The following is a 16,483-nucleotide window of genomic DNA, read 5'->3' on the forward strand; positions in this document are numbered from 1 at the left end:
GACCCTCTTCTGACCTTTGAAGGCAGCACTCCACCCCTGTCCTTCACCAGGCACTTATTCTCCTTGCCTCCCGAGCGCCCACTTGGTTTTGCCACATCCCTCCGAGAGAAATAGTAGTGGTGTGTGCACACCTGCTCCAAGGGCTTCTGAGATATTGTTGGTCTGGAAAAGGCACGGTCTCTCTTAAAACAAAAGCTTGAAGGCAGGAGCTGAGGTTCATGCATTCGAGGGAGAGGGAAAGACCTGCGCTCACCAGCAATAGGATGCTTCACTTTTGAGCTCGGTAGTGTATAAGCCCTTGTTCTCTGAACACAGATGCTGGGAGGACAGGAGTGCTGACAGGCTTAGCTGAAAAACATTATTGCAAGCAGACCACAGTCCCGGGCAAACCAAATGCTCCTTCTGTGCTAACGTGGGTAGATTTCTTGTTAATTAAGTGTTAAGGAACAGCAAATCTGCTTGTAGAGTGTCAGTCTGGTCTCTTAGATGCTTCCAGATCGGAGGGGATGGGCCAAGCAGCAAGGCTGATGCTTTAAACCATGGCTCTTTCAAATGAGACCCAAACCCTTCCAGTGATCTTAGGGCTGCCGCTCTTGGGTAGTGGATACACAGGCACGGCTGTGCAGAGGCTCCCTGGCCAGCTTGGACACTAGAAGCAGTATACCTGTGCCAGAGTGGCATTATGCCCTGGCTAATTAGAAGCCGGTCTGATTAGTCAAAGTTGGTACAGGTATCCCTGCATAGTGGCTGTACAGACTCATCTTAGGAGTCTCATGGGACTGCAAGGGTTGGATGAGAACGAGCAGCCCCCACTACGCTCACTTACACCTAGTGTCGTTCAGGCAGAACCGAACAAAGCAGCCCACGTGTCTGCTCTCCCTCCAAGCAGCCAAGTAGTAAAAGCCAGTAGCCACCATAAGAGAAGACGGGCCTAGCATGGTACAAGGTTCACCTGCGTGTCATGCTCTCCTAGCGCAATGTGAACCCCATCCCGCTGCAGCATCAGGAGAGCTGTCCAACTCTCTGGCTTTCATTCCTTTGTTTGAAGGACGGACCAGCTTCTTGCGTGCCACGGTGCCAGAGACCCTGTGTGCGGGGCCTTTGTTCAACCAGCATAAATATTCTATAGCTGATGTGTGTCATAAGGAGATGCCATGAATGCTCGCCCTTAGTTTGCATAACAATGGGTGGCAGCAAGTGTCGAAATTGCCCAACCTCTCACTTTTCAGAATGCAGAGATTTACATATTAATGTGAAGTTGTACAAAACGAGACTATATGAACATGCAACAAGGTTATTTACAGGGAAAAGTGTTTTTTGGGGTTTTGTTTTTTTTTAACTGCCTCCCTCTTCCCTACCAAGTTACTCTCCCAAAGTTGGGAGAATGCAAAGAGAGACACAGCATATTGCAAAAAAGAGAAAAAATAAACCTCTGCACTTCTCCCTTCATACTCAATTTAAAACATGCTATGCAACTAAAATAACGTGGGTCACTAAATTCTCGGCACATTGCCATAAAATTTGCTATTTCACATTTACAGTACTTGAGCATTGCAGAGTTTGGAGGTGCAAAGGTAGCATGAAGCTCGAGGAACCAGTTAACCAGAAAAATGCATGTTATATCCCAGCATAAAATCTTCCTTGTGTATGGCTGGCTGACCAATGTGTTTTGGTGGACCACGTGTTCAGGATTGGACACCAATGTGTCCAGGATTGATCTTTGGGTAGTTCTTCTACTATCAAGGGTGACAGGAAATTCTGCTTCCTGCTGTGATTGCGTGCAGACAGATCAAGCACCCAAACCACAATTGAAGAGGAACTACAAACAGCATTTAAAAAAAAACAGAAATCCAACAGGTTGGCCAAGTACATATGGTCTGGAGCAGTACTGACCAGGCCAAGTGAAATGGAGCCGTCAACAATGAACTGTGATTACCTGCAACTGGTACTCCAGACTCGCCAGAATCCCCCTAGGCAGAAGTCAGGGATAACTTATTCAAAGGTCTGTATCCCTAAAAGCCATTTTAGTCTCCTAGAAAAATCTCAACACTCACAAGAAGAGAACAAAATCCTCTACTTGTCTGCAACAGAAGTGGTTAAGCTTCCCAGCCTGCCTAACTGATGCAACTCAACCACGAGCTAAAAGACCTCTAGCCTTGTCCTCGCCAAAGAGCCCTACCAAGGAAGCTAATACACATTGCAATGGTAATAGGTCTTGGAGTCTCTGGAAACGCATCATTACATGCTGCCCTTGACCAGAGGTGACTAACAATACTATGTTGTCAATGAGAAGGTTGCTTTAAGTTCATTCAGCCACTGCACTTGCTCTCCAGCTATTAAACAGAACTAAGTCGCTGATTTTTTTTTAATAATAAAATAATTACGCTGCCTTTACCAATTAACTTAAACGCTCACCAGCTGCTTTCCACCACGAGAGTAAAAGAATAGTGGCAACTCACTACATATTAAGCAGATTATATTGTGAATTGGTATGGCAGACGTTCGGTAATCCTTTAACCAAAAGAATTAGTGGTCATGGCGCCATCCAACAGGTGAACAAACTGTAGAGAATCCAGATACTGCAGCACAAAATGTAACCTGGTCACTTCATTTGACAAGCTTAACTACCATTTAGAATTCAGTTTTAATCATGCGATTGCGGTTTGTAATGACATTTTAGTCCCAGGATCACCGATTCAGCACACCGACTGAGAAATGGGATTAAAAGGGTGTGTTCAGTCTAGCTATCGGACTGAGAAGCAACACGTTAGAGTGAATGAAATTTTACTATATGCCTTTCACAGACAGCAGAATTAGTACAAATAAGGCGCTGTCACCAACCAGCTGAAGAAACATTTGACTCCAGTAACATCTCCACAAGTAAAATCTTACCTTATAATTGCTGGAATTCACCCAAGAGGTGGCAAGTCCATCGACCATTTTATCCAGCATAGTCTGATCATGTTCAAGATCGGCAGACTTCTGTTTATCCGAGAAATAATCTATCAACTCTTGGCCAACCTGAAGTCTCTTGCCAACGTCCTTCTGCAGCACCTGTGCTAAGCAGTACTCCATAGTGGGCTCCATGGTCTCTTACAAATACACCACCAGCGAGAATGAAGCTAGAGGGCAGCAGGTTGGAAAAATCCCTCTACAAATGAATCCTGTAGGTTGCCTTTTTGTTCGATGAAGGTTACTGAAGGCCTGGGTTTCAAAGATGCAATTCTGAGAATGCCAACAATGCACCATGTGTGTCTGAAGAGCAGCTGGCAGGATATTAAAAGTCCAATTTAAATAACTTGTAAATAGATAAAGCAGAGAGCAGGGCAGCAGCGCTGTCTTACTGGGTCTCAGATAATTCCCAATTCAGCAGTTCATTCTGCAAGAAATGAAAAAGGACAGTATTATAGGTTACACTGAGGCACGGAGCAAAATCAAAAGCATGTCACTAAATAGGTTATTCATAGGAAGGCTGGGAAGCTGTAATAAACTGGGTACAAATGGAGTAGTTCTATTTTAAGGGACAGCATTAGGTAGGTCAGGATAAAAGCCTTAGTTATCCTTTAAAAAAAACAAACAAACAAAAAAAAAAAAACCCCAAAAAACCAGTCCCTTCAGAAGCTGCTCCAATGACAAACCCAGTAAATTTGGGCTTCAAATAAGGTCTGATCAGTACTCAGAGTATTCACTTAGCTACTACAGACACTGTCTGTACCCAAAGGTAGGGAGATAATCCTTGTGGGCCGTCAGCCACTAGGAAAAAAGCACCCACTTTAGAGACAAGTACAGAAAACAACTTGGATCTCCATTTGATCTCTAGCTTGTGGCACTCAATGGCCTCCGTAGCTGGATCTTACCGCAGGGCCCATCCAAATGTCAGTAGGACCCAGGACTACTAACTAGTTTTGTTAGCGAGATGCTCACACTGTTTCCAGGGGTCAAACTAGGATGGACCAGATTACAGCCTGGTTTTGCAAGCTCACTAACAGCGTGCATGCCTAGGAAGCAGCAATCACTTCGTATGGGCGTAAGGTTTAAAATGTGGCTTGGCTTAAAGTGTCCCCCTAAAACCAAGGGAAGCATAGCCCCCTTTGCGTGTCGCTAAGTAGCTTGGGCATGACACCAGGTGAAACCAGGTGGTTCAGGGGGTGGAGCAGGGTGGCATGCATCAGCACAATAAATTAGCAGCACACATGCTCCAAGCACACCAGCGCCCGACTGGAAGCTGAGTACCTGCATTTGCATGCACAAAGCATCCTGCTAGCTTAACTACGCTTCCTGCTTATGTGCTGAATGGATAAACCAGGGCTAGGCAGGGCATGCCCTCGTGCCACGCAAACCTCTCCGCACTGATGTTTGCAGAAAGTCACCTGGCTAATGGAAGAGAGTGTGGCGGTCAGCCTCCCACAGCCACAATTAATGGTGGGGAGGCAACCCCACCAGACAACCTCCCAACAGGAGATTTAACAGCAGCCTTCACCTCCCTGCAGGGGGTTGCAAAGAAGATGGAGCTGGGCTGTGCTCAGTGGGGGCAGACGACAGGACAAGGAGCAACGGGCTCAAATTGCAGCAAGGGAGGTTTAGGTTGGATATTAGGAAAAACTCTCTCACTAGGAGGATAGTAAAACACTAGAACAAGTTCCCCAGAGAGGTGGTGGTAGCTCCATCCTTGGTTTTTAAGACCTGGCTAAACAGCCTTGGCTGGGATGATTTAGTTGGGGAAGGTCCTGCTTTGAGCAGGGGGCTGGATTAGATGCGACGTCCTGAGGTCCCTTCCAACTCTCCTGGTCTGTGATACAGCGCCACTTCTTTTAAAAGCCAGGATAAAAATCCAGCAGCTTGGGGTGCTGTTTTCCCCTAAAAAGCACAAAGCTTTTTTCCCTGAAAACTCCCCCAAGCTGGAACTCTACCCTGCACTTTGCGCCAGCAGCAGGAAAGCGGGTCAGGGTCGGCGGAAGGGAAGAGGCAAAGGCGAGGGCATAGCAAACAACTGGAGCAAACCCAGAGGCACAAGTTCACCCAGACCGAGAGCATCGGGGAAGCAAATCGAATGGCCTTCCGTTTGAGCAAACAGGCCCCTCTGCAGTCTGTTCCCTTTAAGCGGCTTCTTTAATCAAAGCACTGCAAATCTGATGGCAGATGAAATGCAAAAAGGCTAACGCGGAGAACTGAAGCATGTCTTTCCCAGCGCAGACTGTGTTCCCCCCACCCCCTCCTCCCAGATGGTTATTCTGGTTTCTCCTTCTCTGGCTGCAGGCAGGCTCCAGATTGAATCTGGTAACTCACCTGCCTTTACTCCCCGCATCAGAGGGAGGATTCCCAACCCCACCTCACTGCACTGGGACTTGGGCTGGATGGGCCCCTGCCTATTTCCCCCCCCCCCAAAACAGAGCAGAGCCCTGGCATTCTCCGTGCACAGCTCAAATCCAGTCCCAGAAGGCCGTAACCAGAACCCGTGGCCATTTACCTGCTCTTTGGGGTGTTATTTCAAGCTCTACCTATGTATCAGAAACTACCTCTATTAGGGAAAAGGCTCAGTGCTCGAGACTGACCTCCCCTCCCACCCACTACAGCCAGATGGCAATGCCAGGCCAGCGTCAAGCCGTGCAATTAGTTTGCACTAATTGCAATTAGTTTGCACTAATTGTGCCCTGCACCATTCTCATTTCATTTTTAAATGGACGATTAAGACACTACAAATCAGCGTCACAGGAAAGGGCAGGAGAGGAGTTTTCGGCACCGTTTTGCAAGGCAGCAGTAAGTGAAACCCAGTGCCAGCTGTGCAGTCGCTGATTTGATGTGCCCCTCCCCGCCGTGAGCCCACTGACACTGAAGCTTAAAAGCTCCACTGCTAACTCGGAGATCTCAGATGTTAACAAAAAAATAATAATAATAATAAAATAAAAGCCTGAGAACGGACTATAACAAATATGCAAAACCCCCCCAGGGAAAAGCACGAAGCTAAGCAATTAGTGGCAAAGCTGCTAGAAGCCGTCCTCCCCGATGCTTCAAGACGGCCAGTTCAGGGCACCTACCCAAGGCAGTTACCGTCAGTCCCCCTTTGGTCTGGAAAGCCCCAGGTCAAGCTTTTCTATTCAATGCAGTATATCTGTGACCTTCTTCCTCTAAGGATTATCCTCTGCTCCCCTCCGAGTTTAGACAGTGATGGATTTGTACCTGGGCAATGGGCCCAGTTTTGATTTAAGCTCTAAAGTTGTTTAAACCGGCCATCAGACACTTCAATAAGAGACTGGAGAGAAGGAATTCTATTCAATATTTCAACCTAGATCCAAACAAAAAGGACAGGCAGACCTTCCCCATAACCTTAAACCTCCACACATCCCCAATTTCATCGTTCAAGGAGGCTATGAACCCACCCACAACTGCCTGGTGGTGTGCCTAAAGCGCTGAGACGAGTCACTGGGGTGTAATGCAAAGTTCAATTAAAAGAAGGGAGATTTTCCTGTTTTGAAGGCCACCACTTTGTCCTGGGGTCTTGCAAACAGTCACCACCAGAGAAGGAATGGTAGCAAGGCAGCAGTGAGCAGGCCAATGCTGGTGGTACTTTGTCTGGAAATACCCACTTGACTCATATAGCAACTGTTCTAATTTCCTGGCTTTTGAGAAGCAACACGTGTTGTTTTTCTTTCTGGCTAACTGCATCAGAGGAGAAAAGGGATTTTTTCCAATCATCTCCTCTCATTTTAGAACCACGACTGAAAAGCTCTTTGAATGATGGAGATGTGAACTAATGCTCTGTTTCCTCCCCCTACTCTTATTTGGATTAAGATCAGGTGTGAATGCTTACCCACAACCCTTCTGGCACAAATCCATGGGTAGGCTCGTCTGAAGGACGTTAGCTGGCCACACTGCTCCCTAAGCAGGGAAGGGAAACCAGGCTTCAAAGCCTTAGCATCTGCCTCTTCGACTGCCAGCTCAATTGTGACGTAACTGAAAACAGCGCCTTTTGTTGCGATGGTCCATGATTTTAAGCGACTTCGTTTCCCATCTAGTTTTTTTGCAGCTGCTGCTTAAGCAACTGTAAAACTTAACACTTAAGAGGATTTTAAAAAGGAAAAAATCTCTCTGCTTTACTTGACCATATCTATTTGTCTGCTCCAGGTTGAAAGTCGATCTAAAAGGACGAGCAAGCACAAAGTTTCCAAAAGGACAAGGATTTTGCGTACAAAATCGAGGGGAAAGGGGTATAAATTGCTACTGAAGACAAAGGCAGCAATCAAAGAGTAGATCCCAGCATCTACTATTAGCTAATAAACACCTGCTCCATCTTCTAGGACTCGCATTCAGGTTGCAAGCAGCAGTCACCATCCCTCCCCCTCCTCCTCAGTGTCGACACTGGCTAGCGAGTGATAAATCCTCTTGGAAAGGCCGTATCCCAGGTAAGCAAGTTGATCCTCCAAGGCAAGGAAGCATATGGCAGCATCCCCTGAAATCCCACCCCTGCAGAGCCGGGAGGTTCGGCTGGGCAGATGCTCTGGCTGAGTCTCGGCCGCAGGCACCCCTTCTAGCCCTGCAGGATGCAAATCCTACAGACGGAGCAGCCAGCATCGTAAAGAACCAGCGACTTGGGGAATTTTTAGAGCTTAAGGTTTGAAGCTAAAAAAAGCTCTTGCTCTTGGATGCGCTCGTCTTCACAAGCCAGAAACCCCGTGGTGTAGACTCTTTGTGTGTCTGCAGCCTTCACAGTTTTGAAAATCAAACACAGGACCAGATGTAACCCACCGTTCAGAGCCTCGCAGTCTGCTTTCTGGAAGACGGATGAGACTAAATCTGACCTTTCTAAGCCACGTGTCAACAGGATGACACAAGAGAGGTAGGAAACAGGCTTTTGCCAACAAGTTCCCACTTTTGTTCGTCTTAGTATCGTAGCTACGGTACGTTTTCCAGCAAGACTAACCTAGCAGAAAACCACACACGTCAGACCGACCTGGTTTGAAAAGTGTAGATTCAAAACTGCGTTGACAATGAAAGCTGATTTGAAAAAAGCTAGAGAGCACAATCTAACACCGGCTCGGGCACCGACACCTAATCAGGACACGTCAGCCTATGCACACAGCGCTGTCCTGCCCACGGCAAACCCATCTGTATGGTGCTCAAATTAATCCAAGCGCCTATAAGCAAATACTGAGAATGCCGTCGTGGAAACCCGAGACATCAGTAAGGAAATGCTGAACTGGATGTCCCGGATGATACGAACGTTTTGCGGCGCTCAAAAGAAATCCCTTCTCACCTGTGGGAAGCACAAGCCTTACCTTGGAAAGTGAAATTCTGCAGGAACGGATCAGCTTTAAGTGAAAGCTTAAGGCACATAAGCTGTATGTCTAGTCCTCGTGACTAGGAAAGAAACCTTGTGCATATAAAACAGATGCAGTGCTCCCTTCCCCAGGGCTTGTCTACACAGGGAGCAATTTTCGAAATAGCTGTTCTGCTTAAGTTCACGTCTGACCTTATTCTTTCATGCATAGCCTAGGCAAACCCTTCATCTGCAGACAAACTGGTCCTAGTCGCAGTGTCCCCAGAGGGCTGTTTCAGTCCCACGTCAGGACCCCCAGGCTGCAGGGGACCAAAAAGCCCATCGCAGTTTCATGCTGCTACTCATGCAGCAGCCAGGACACCGAAGGTGCTGCTCCTGGACCTCAGATGCCCATCCTTGCATGTACCTCTAGCTGGTAGACTTTTAATTTTACTCAACTGTCAAACCCTGAACTGCTGATTCAAGGCAACATTTGTGTCTTGAGAGTCCTTAGCCACAAGACAGTGCAGCGGTTGCATTTCATTAGCTCGGTAGGAGAGATCCACACACATCCTTCCCCCTCCTCCCCCTTTTCACAGGATATAGTTGCTGGTAAACTTTGAATTAAAGATTAGCTCAAGGTATGTTGAACAAAGAGGCCTCTGACCCTTAACTTTCCACAATAAAAACAACTCCCCTTGAAAGAAGTTTCCACACCGGGAATGCTCCGCTATAATATCAGCCTTTTTATAGCCACGTCCCTCAGGCAAGGGGAAGAAGAGGTGAACAGAGTAGGGTAAGGGCCTAGGTAGTGGCCTTGGGAGCCAAACCTCCTTAAGCCACAGGTTCAAATCCCAGCTGAGACAACACAACGTGGCTGGGAATGTGAGCGCTGCGCAGACCTTTGCCTATTCCCAGAGGAAGAAGAGGGGCCATTAGCTGCTATGCCATGTACCCCGGCCAGCTGGCTACCAGAAGTGTCTGCACAACATGGAGCCTGGGATGCAAACCACTGGTTTTCTCCCGGGGAGAAAACATCAGTATTTTCTTTATCTTTGCATAACGTTTCTCAAGGAGTTGTGCAAACACTATGAGAGCCCAGGGGGCAATGCAAACACCAAGTGCTCTACCTGGAGCAGAAAGTGTCCTTTACTAGAGAGGACGTCGGGAATCACAGCTTTTTTAATATTTCGCAAGAGAATGAGGCTCTTATGTATCGAACCCCCATCCACGCACAATAATCCTCCTGGAACTGCCCTGCATTTTGCAGTATCGAACCCCCATCCAAACACAATAAACCTCCTGGAACTGCCCTGCATTTTGCAGTAAATCGGTTGATAATCAGAGTTTCAGGCTCCTATTTTTAAGTCAAGATTTTCCTCCACTCCCCCAAACTAAAGAGTAGAAATCTCATCTTAAGAGTGACAAGTTAAAGAAGAGAGGAAAGAAAGAAGGAAGAGAAACAACACTCCTCTAAATATATGCAATGCCTAAAACTGCTGCAACAGCAGGATTACGCTTTTTCCAATTTATCCTCTGCTTTTGACAGCACTTTACCCTGAATCCGCTTCAGCTTCCCTAAACTCACAAATTGGATACACATTTTCCATATTTCATACAGCGCAGCCCTCGCTTTCTTAATGGGAAATTGCAAATGTAAATCCATATAAGCTAGAAGTATACCTAAAACTGCTTAAATCAGGCTGGGGCTGCACAAGAGATTCCTGCCAGCAAAGTTATGTCTGACAGTGGTGTGAAGGGACTGACCCACTAAGGTAGCCGTGCCAGTAGGACAACGTACTACAGATCCGGTTATAGTGGCAACACTGGGCCTTTAGCAACATAGCCTGCCTCGTTTCAGGTGGGAAGGACTTTACTATACTAGTAACAAAGGAGAGCTCTACTGGTATAGCTTCATCCACGTTAACTGTGCTGTGCTGGCATGGCAAGCTGGGAAGCGCTGCTTGTAGACACAGCCTTGATGTTTGTAGTTCACCAAACTGATGGGTTCCCCTCTCCATACTACTGTCTACACTGGGAAGAGTTTGAGACTTCCCACTCTTGTAAACACATGCTCATTCCCACCTGTTAATGATGTTGGGCGCACTGCCATAGACGCATCATTGGCTACCCCTAATTTTTTAAACCCATTAAACCTACCCTGGGCAGTATTAGGTGACACTGCACTTGAAGTATGGACAGCAGCCACAAGCATGCCTACGTATGGGTTCCTCGTATGGCTGACATTCGGGGAGCTGAACCAGATGCGACTGCAGGATAAGGTTTCCCTAGAACAGATGAGGCTTTTTAGCCACCGATGCAGCCCCCACAAACATAGATGCCACCTAAAGCAGCGTGGAAAAGCGCTGGTACACATGATCCTAGCTGGAAATAAGGTAGGCTTTAACCTGCGTAATTCAGTCACCCCAGAAGTCTGCACCAGCATACTAAGTACAAAAGCCTACAGCTTGGTCTCCAAGGCACATTCAGCTTAATTTACACAGGAAAGAAATTGCAGCAAGAAGTTATTTGCATGATCTTAGCCTTGTCTGGTGCCACTCTGACTGAGCTGAACCGTGCTAGGGAATGAGAGCTAGAGAGCAAGAGTGACTCCACTTCTGCAGGGAAGGAAACCAGATATTTAAAAAGCCTTAGATTTCCCATAATCATCTTAAAAAGAGATTACATTCATAAAACTAAAGCCCATCTGGAAAGCCCTTTTTGCTGGAACAAGGCAGCTATACGTCAAAGACAAAAGCACTTCCTTTCTCGAATTCCCTAGATGCTGGTATCCGAACGGCAGTCCATGAACCACCAAGGCATTGATTGAGGAAGTCCTCGCAGCACCAGCTCCCCACTCCTCCTTTACCGTGTTAAAAGCAGAGAAAAAGGCATTGGAAAAACAGGCAGTTGCCAAGAGATCATTAGCAGATCCCGTGCTGACAAAAAGGTATGCCACACAGTCGTCAGGGGAAAAGGAGACTGCCCTTGCCATGAGTGTTTGTTCAAGAACCTCATCTTTGTTTCTCTTCCAGTAGGAAGTTAAGTCCCAAGACTGAGATTAATACGGACAGCGGAGCAGAAACTGGCTTACTACTTAAATCATGCAAAAGGGCAAGGGCGGAAGTTAGTCATAACACACCTGCCTTTTACAGATGAAGAATTAGAGCACAGTGAATCCATGACTTGGCTAAGTCTGCCCCAAAGCCAAAACCAGAGGGCAGTTCTCTCAAACCCCCACCGGATGCCTTCCACGCAAGGCTACCCTTCATCTGGGATGCATCCGGACAGCTACAAGACCGGGCAACTTGGGAAGAGGCTGATGAAACAACTCAAGATGATCCAAGATGTAACATAAAATCAGGACCATCTGGTTTTAAAGAGATCCATGAGTATTATTGAAACTACTGTAACTCTTATCAAACCTCTACATGCTGCATGTCCTTATTGCTACGTGGTAATAAAGCAAAGGAGACAGACCCGAAGGTTGAGAAGTTGGTTTGTTTTTATTTTCTTTCTGTGTACGAGTAAAACAAGCTTTTGTTGCATGAGGTTTCTGGAGCATGTGACTTTTCATGGGTCTAACCCCAAGCAAATGGGAGAAGAAAGTATATCGTACCTTGGCTATCAAATGACCAACAGGACCTGGAGAATATGCCCGGTTACAAGAAGTCTGGAGGCTCTTCCCTGGGCATAAGGTTGCCAGAAAGAGTGACCCAAAGGACTCAGTGTTCACAGCATGCATGAGAAGAAAGGCTATAACCAAATCTGAAGACGTGTAAGAGAAGAGCTGTTTGCTTATTGTCTTCTGGGTTGTTTCCCCAAGTCAACTGCCATGGAGCTATAACTTGCCGAGCAAAAGTTATTGGGAACTTCCAAATTAACAATGGAGAGAGAGGAAGAGAGCAAGATATCTGCTAGATACAGCTGTTTAAATTGGTCTCCTACCCACATCTGCCTCGTCATCCTGAATCTGCTCTACCTCACACACGTCGAAGGGCGTAAGACAACGCGATGAACGTCCTGCACTTCAACTGTTCCCTGCCTGCGCGTGGAATGGAGCTGCCCCCCTTTCTCCACAGTAAGCAGATTTTAAATCATAAAAAGGAAGCTTACAAAAAGAGGAAACCTGGACAAACAACTACAGAGGAGTATAAGAGTATTGCTCGGGCATACAGGGATGAAATCAGAAAGGACAAAGTGCAACTGGAGTTGCAGCAAGCAAGGGACGTGAAGGGTAACAAGAAGGGTTCCTACAAGCACGTCAGCAACAAGAGGAAGGTCAGGGAAAGTGTGGGCCCTTTACTGAATACGGGAGGCAACCTAGTGACAGATGAGGCCGAAAAGGCTGAAGTGCTCAATGCCTTCTTCACCTCGGTCCTCACAGGCAAGGTCCGTGCCCAGACTACTGCACCAGGCAGCACAAGTTCAGGGAGGAGGTGAGCAGCCAACAGTGGCAAAAGAGCAGGTTAGGGACTGTTTAGAGAAGCTGGACATGTACAAGTCCAGGAGGCAGGCGCAATGCACCCAAGGGTGCTCAGGGAGTTGGCCAATGTGACTGCAGAGCCGCTGGTCATCATCTTTGAAAACCCATGACTACTGGGACAGATCCCACGCGACAGGAAAAGGGCAAACATAGTGCCCGTCTTTAAGAAAGGGAAGAATAAGGAACCAGGGAACTACAGACTCACTGAGCCTCACCTCAGTCCTTGGAAAAATCATGGAGTAGGTCCTCAAGGAATCCATTTCTAATTACTGGGAGGAGACGAAGGTGATTAGGAACAGTCATCATGGATTCACCAAGGGCAAGTCATGCCTGACCAACCTGCTTGCCTTCAATGAGATGACTGGCTCTGTGGATGCCCACTGTAACGCCCAGGTCCTTTTTAGGCGAGAGTAGCAGACGTGTTATAGGCCGACTTCAGCAAGGCTTTTGAGATGCATTCTCACGGACAAGCTAAAGAAGAACGGGTTGGATGAATGGACTGAAAAGTGGACAAAAAACTGGCTTCGGTCATTGGGCTCCAATCAACGGCTCGATGTTTAGCTGGCAGCCAGTATCAAGTGGAGTGCCCCAGGGCTCAGTCCTGGGGCCGGTTCTGTTCAATATTTTCATCAACGACCTGGAAGATGGGATGGATGCACCCTCAGCAAGTTTGCAGATGACACCAAACGCGGCGGGGAGGGAACTAGTGGACACGCTGGAGGGCAGGGCTACTATTCTGAGAGACCTCGACAAACTGGAGGATTGGACCCAAATAAAAATTTATATAAATCTCATGAGGTTCAATAAGGACAAGTACAAAGTCCTGCCCTTAGGATGGAGCAATCCCATGCACCGGTGCAGGCTGGGGCTGCCTGGCTGGGCAGCAGCTCTGCAGAAAAGGACAGTGGACAATAAGATGACGAGGAGCCAGAAGTGTGGCCTTCTTGCCAAGAAGGCTAATGGCATCCTGGGCTGCGTTGGTAGAAGCATTGCCAGCAGATTGACAGAAGTAATTATTCCCCTCTATTCAGCACTGGTGAAGCCACATCTGGAGTCCTGTGTCCTACTTTGGGCTTCTCACTACAGAAAGGACATGGACAAATTGAAGAGAGCCCAACAGAGGTCAACCAAAATGGTTCGGGGCACAGGACTTATGAGGAGAGGCTAAGGGAACTGGGCTTCAGTCTAGAGAAGAGAAGACCGAAGGGGGATTTAACAGCAGCCTTCAGCTCCCTGCAGGGGGGTTGCAAAGAGGATGGAGCTGGGCTGTTCTCAGTGGGGGCAGATGACAGGACAAGGAGCAATGGGCTCAAGTTGTAGCAAGGGAGGTTTAAGTTAGATATTAGGAAAATCTCTCTCACTAGGAGGGTAGTAAAACACTAAAACAAGTTACCCAGAGAGGTGGAGGAATCTCCATCCTTGGAGGTTTTTAAGAACCGGCTAGACAAGGCCTTGGTTGGGATAATATAGTTGGGGCTGGTCCTGCTTTGAGCAAGGGGTTGGACTAGATGACCCCCTGAAGTCCCTTCTAACCCTAATTTTCTACGATTCTATTATTTTAAAGCTTTGATTTATGACACACTTGCCTTTCTACCACAGCAAGTGAGTTCTATACATATTTACCAGAAGACAGTCACTATTTTCATTATAACAGGACACTGCTGGTATTCAAACCAACAGGAACCATAAACCTGATCCAGGGGGACACTCAGGTGGGCCCAGAAGAGTGCCTTGATGGCTGTTTCATGAGCCAGTGTTTGCAAATCAGCAATTTTCTGGTGTTAAGAAAAGGCTTATTCCACAGCTTTCTCCTTCCCCACGACAGTCTCACTAAGACTGACCGGTGGCCTTTCAATGGCAGGGCCTCAACGAGAGTAGCCTTGCCCAATCTTGCCACTCTTCGCCCTCTGCATTGCTCTATGCAAAAGACCTCTTAATGCACCCAGGGAGACTCCAGGGCTGCAAGGAGTGGAGCTGCAGACCAACAATGGGGGAATGCCCCAGAATTGTATGGGTGCTCACAATGGCCCCGCTGGGTCAGCTACGCTTTTAGTGACCAGAGAAGCTCTAATACGGAGACAAGCAGATTCATGCCCTCTCACTCTATGGGGTCAGACACAGCCTAGCGCCAATGCATGCAGCCCCTACGCTGCCCATCACGAAGATCCCAACGTATGGAGGAACGACTGGATACGCAGCCATAAAACTTATCCCCCTCCAGAAGTCCGAGGTGGAAGCAGTGGCACCAAAGCCTGCACTGAGCAGAGCTGCTTTGCAAAGGCAGTGTCAGCTCACGTTTGGCTCAAGTTTCTTAAGTGCCCAATAAAAGCATTGCAGGGATGCTTGCTTTGGGATTTTAACGTTTCTAAAAAAAATTAAAGTGCCTGAGTCTGGATTGGAAATCCAAACACCGCAGCATTGTGCTGGAGCCCGGCTAATCTATTCCCACTGTCAGCCAGGCGAGAGGGTAAACAAATCAGGCTTTTTAAGATCCCTTCCCTTGCGATAATCTAAAGACATTTCCTTTCTAAAAATAACCCCGGCACCCTGCCCAAACACCAAAGCCGTGTGCCAACTAGTGCACGCTCCCTCCTCGGGGACCAGACCCCACAGCTATTTGGCGAAGCGAGTGAGTGTGGAATAGGAGAAGTCCCCAAACTAGATAGTAGCAAGATGAAAGCCGACATTGACCTTTAGTAATTATCATGCCTCAAGAAGCTTTCCTTTCTGCTCTCCTAGAACAAGGCTAGATCTATCTACAAGGCTAGATAAGAGCAAGACCTAGAGGAGTCCCCCATGAAAAGTCTCCCAGTGCATGAATGAACCCCTTCATCCTACTAACAAAACCAGGCGTGCAAAGCAGGAGGGTAAAAAATAGTGCATTTCTCCATTGCATTAGCCAGCGCAGTCAAAAAGCCTGCAGACTTATGTTTTAGCCTGCATCGTTCAAAGACGTGCTGGCTGGTTGCACTGTAACTTAATTAAAAGTTGGAGAGACAAATACCACTCAAGTGGTATTTAAGATAACCTACCTTATCTAGAGCACACCTCAGTTAGACTATACTAGACCCTTAACACCTAGTCTGGGCAAGCCCGAATGGGAAAGATACCCACTGACTTCAGCAGAGGTTGGATCATGCTTCTAAATACCATGTCTGACTATTTCCTTCCCCTTTGTCTATCCGTACAGGTAACGCCTAAAATCACCAGAGCCCAGACAGATGAGACCTTCCATTTGCTTGCACTGTGCATTCAACACCGAATGAAGCAGACTTGGCACATGCGTCATTTGCTTCACATGCTGTTTTCCCAATTGTAAAACAACCACAGCCAGTAGGGACCTTTGGGGCCAGGCATAATTCCTCGAAATCAGACCTCATTCTGGAAGGGACCAGCCATCGGCTTCTAAGAGACTCAAAGCATACTGGTGACAGGGTCCATCCAAGAAGAGAGAAATCTCCTGAGTTTTGATTCTTGTCATTTGAGGGTATCTGCTTTTCCTCACACCTCTCCAGCCATTCTGGGCTGAGGCTTTTATAGTTCACAACAGCCGTATTTTGGCAGCCCATCTTGTTTTCACACACCCCATGCAACTGCCCCTCCAGGGAACATCACATGGGTCAGCTCAAACCGATCTCCGTCTCACAAACGTGCTGCTGTCTTGCTTTTGCTCTGAATGATCGAGCTAGCAAAGCAAGGCCCAACCCTCAGCTCAGCGGCATTCCTCTGTCCACAGCACAATA

General features: G+C 47.4%; 1 protein-coding gene across 11 annotated transcripts in view; it reads right to left on the reverse strand.

Annotated features, from left to right (window-relative positions):
• The window catches only part of CLASP1 (cytoplasmic linker associated protein 1), a 251,743-nt gene that overhangs the window by 232,793 nt on the left and 2,467 nt on the right, over positions 1–16,483 (reverse strand). For 8 of the 11 annotated variants that reach the window (XM_025209361.1, XM_014521987.1, XM_025209362.1 and 5 more), the window contains exon 2: positions 2,893–3,379. In XM_025209361.1, coding sequence (XP_025065146.1) covers positions 2,893–3,087 — 195 coding nt within the window. In that variant the 5' untranslated portion in view covers positions 3,088–3,379. Of the gene's footprint in view, positions 1–2,892; positions 3,380–6,808; positions 6,911–16,115; positions 16,447–16,483 lie in introns of those variants that run through there. The other 3 variants (XM_025209358.1, XM_025209359.1, XM_025209364.1) reach the window with 3 other exon arrangements.

The sequence above is a fragment of the Alligator sinensis genome, unplaced genomic scaffold (genome assembly GCF_000455745.1).
Source record: "Alligator sinensis unplaced genomic scaffold, ASM45574v1 scaffold1133_1, whole genome shotgun sequence".
NCBI lineage: Eukaryota > Metazoa > Chordata > Crocodylia > Alligatoridae > Alligator > Alligator sinensis.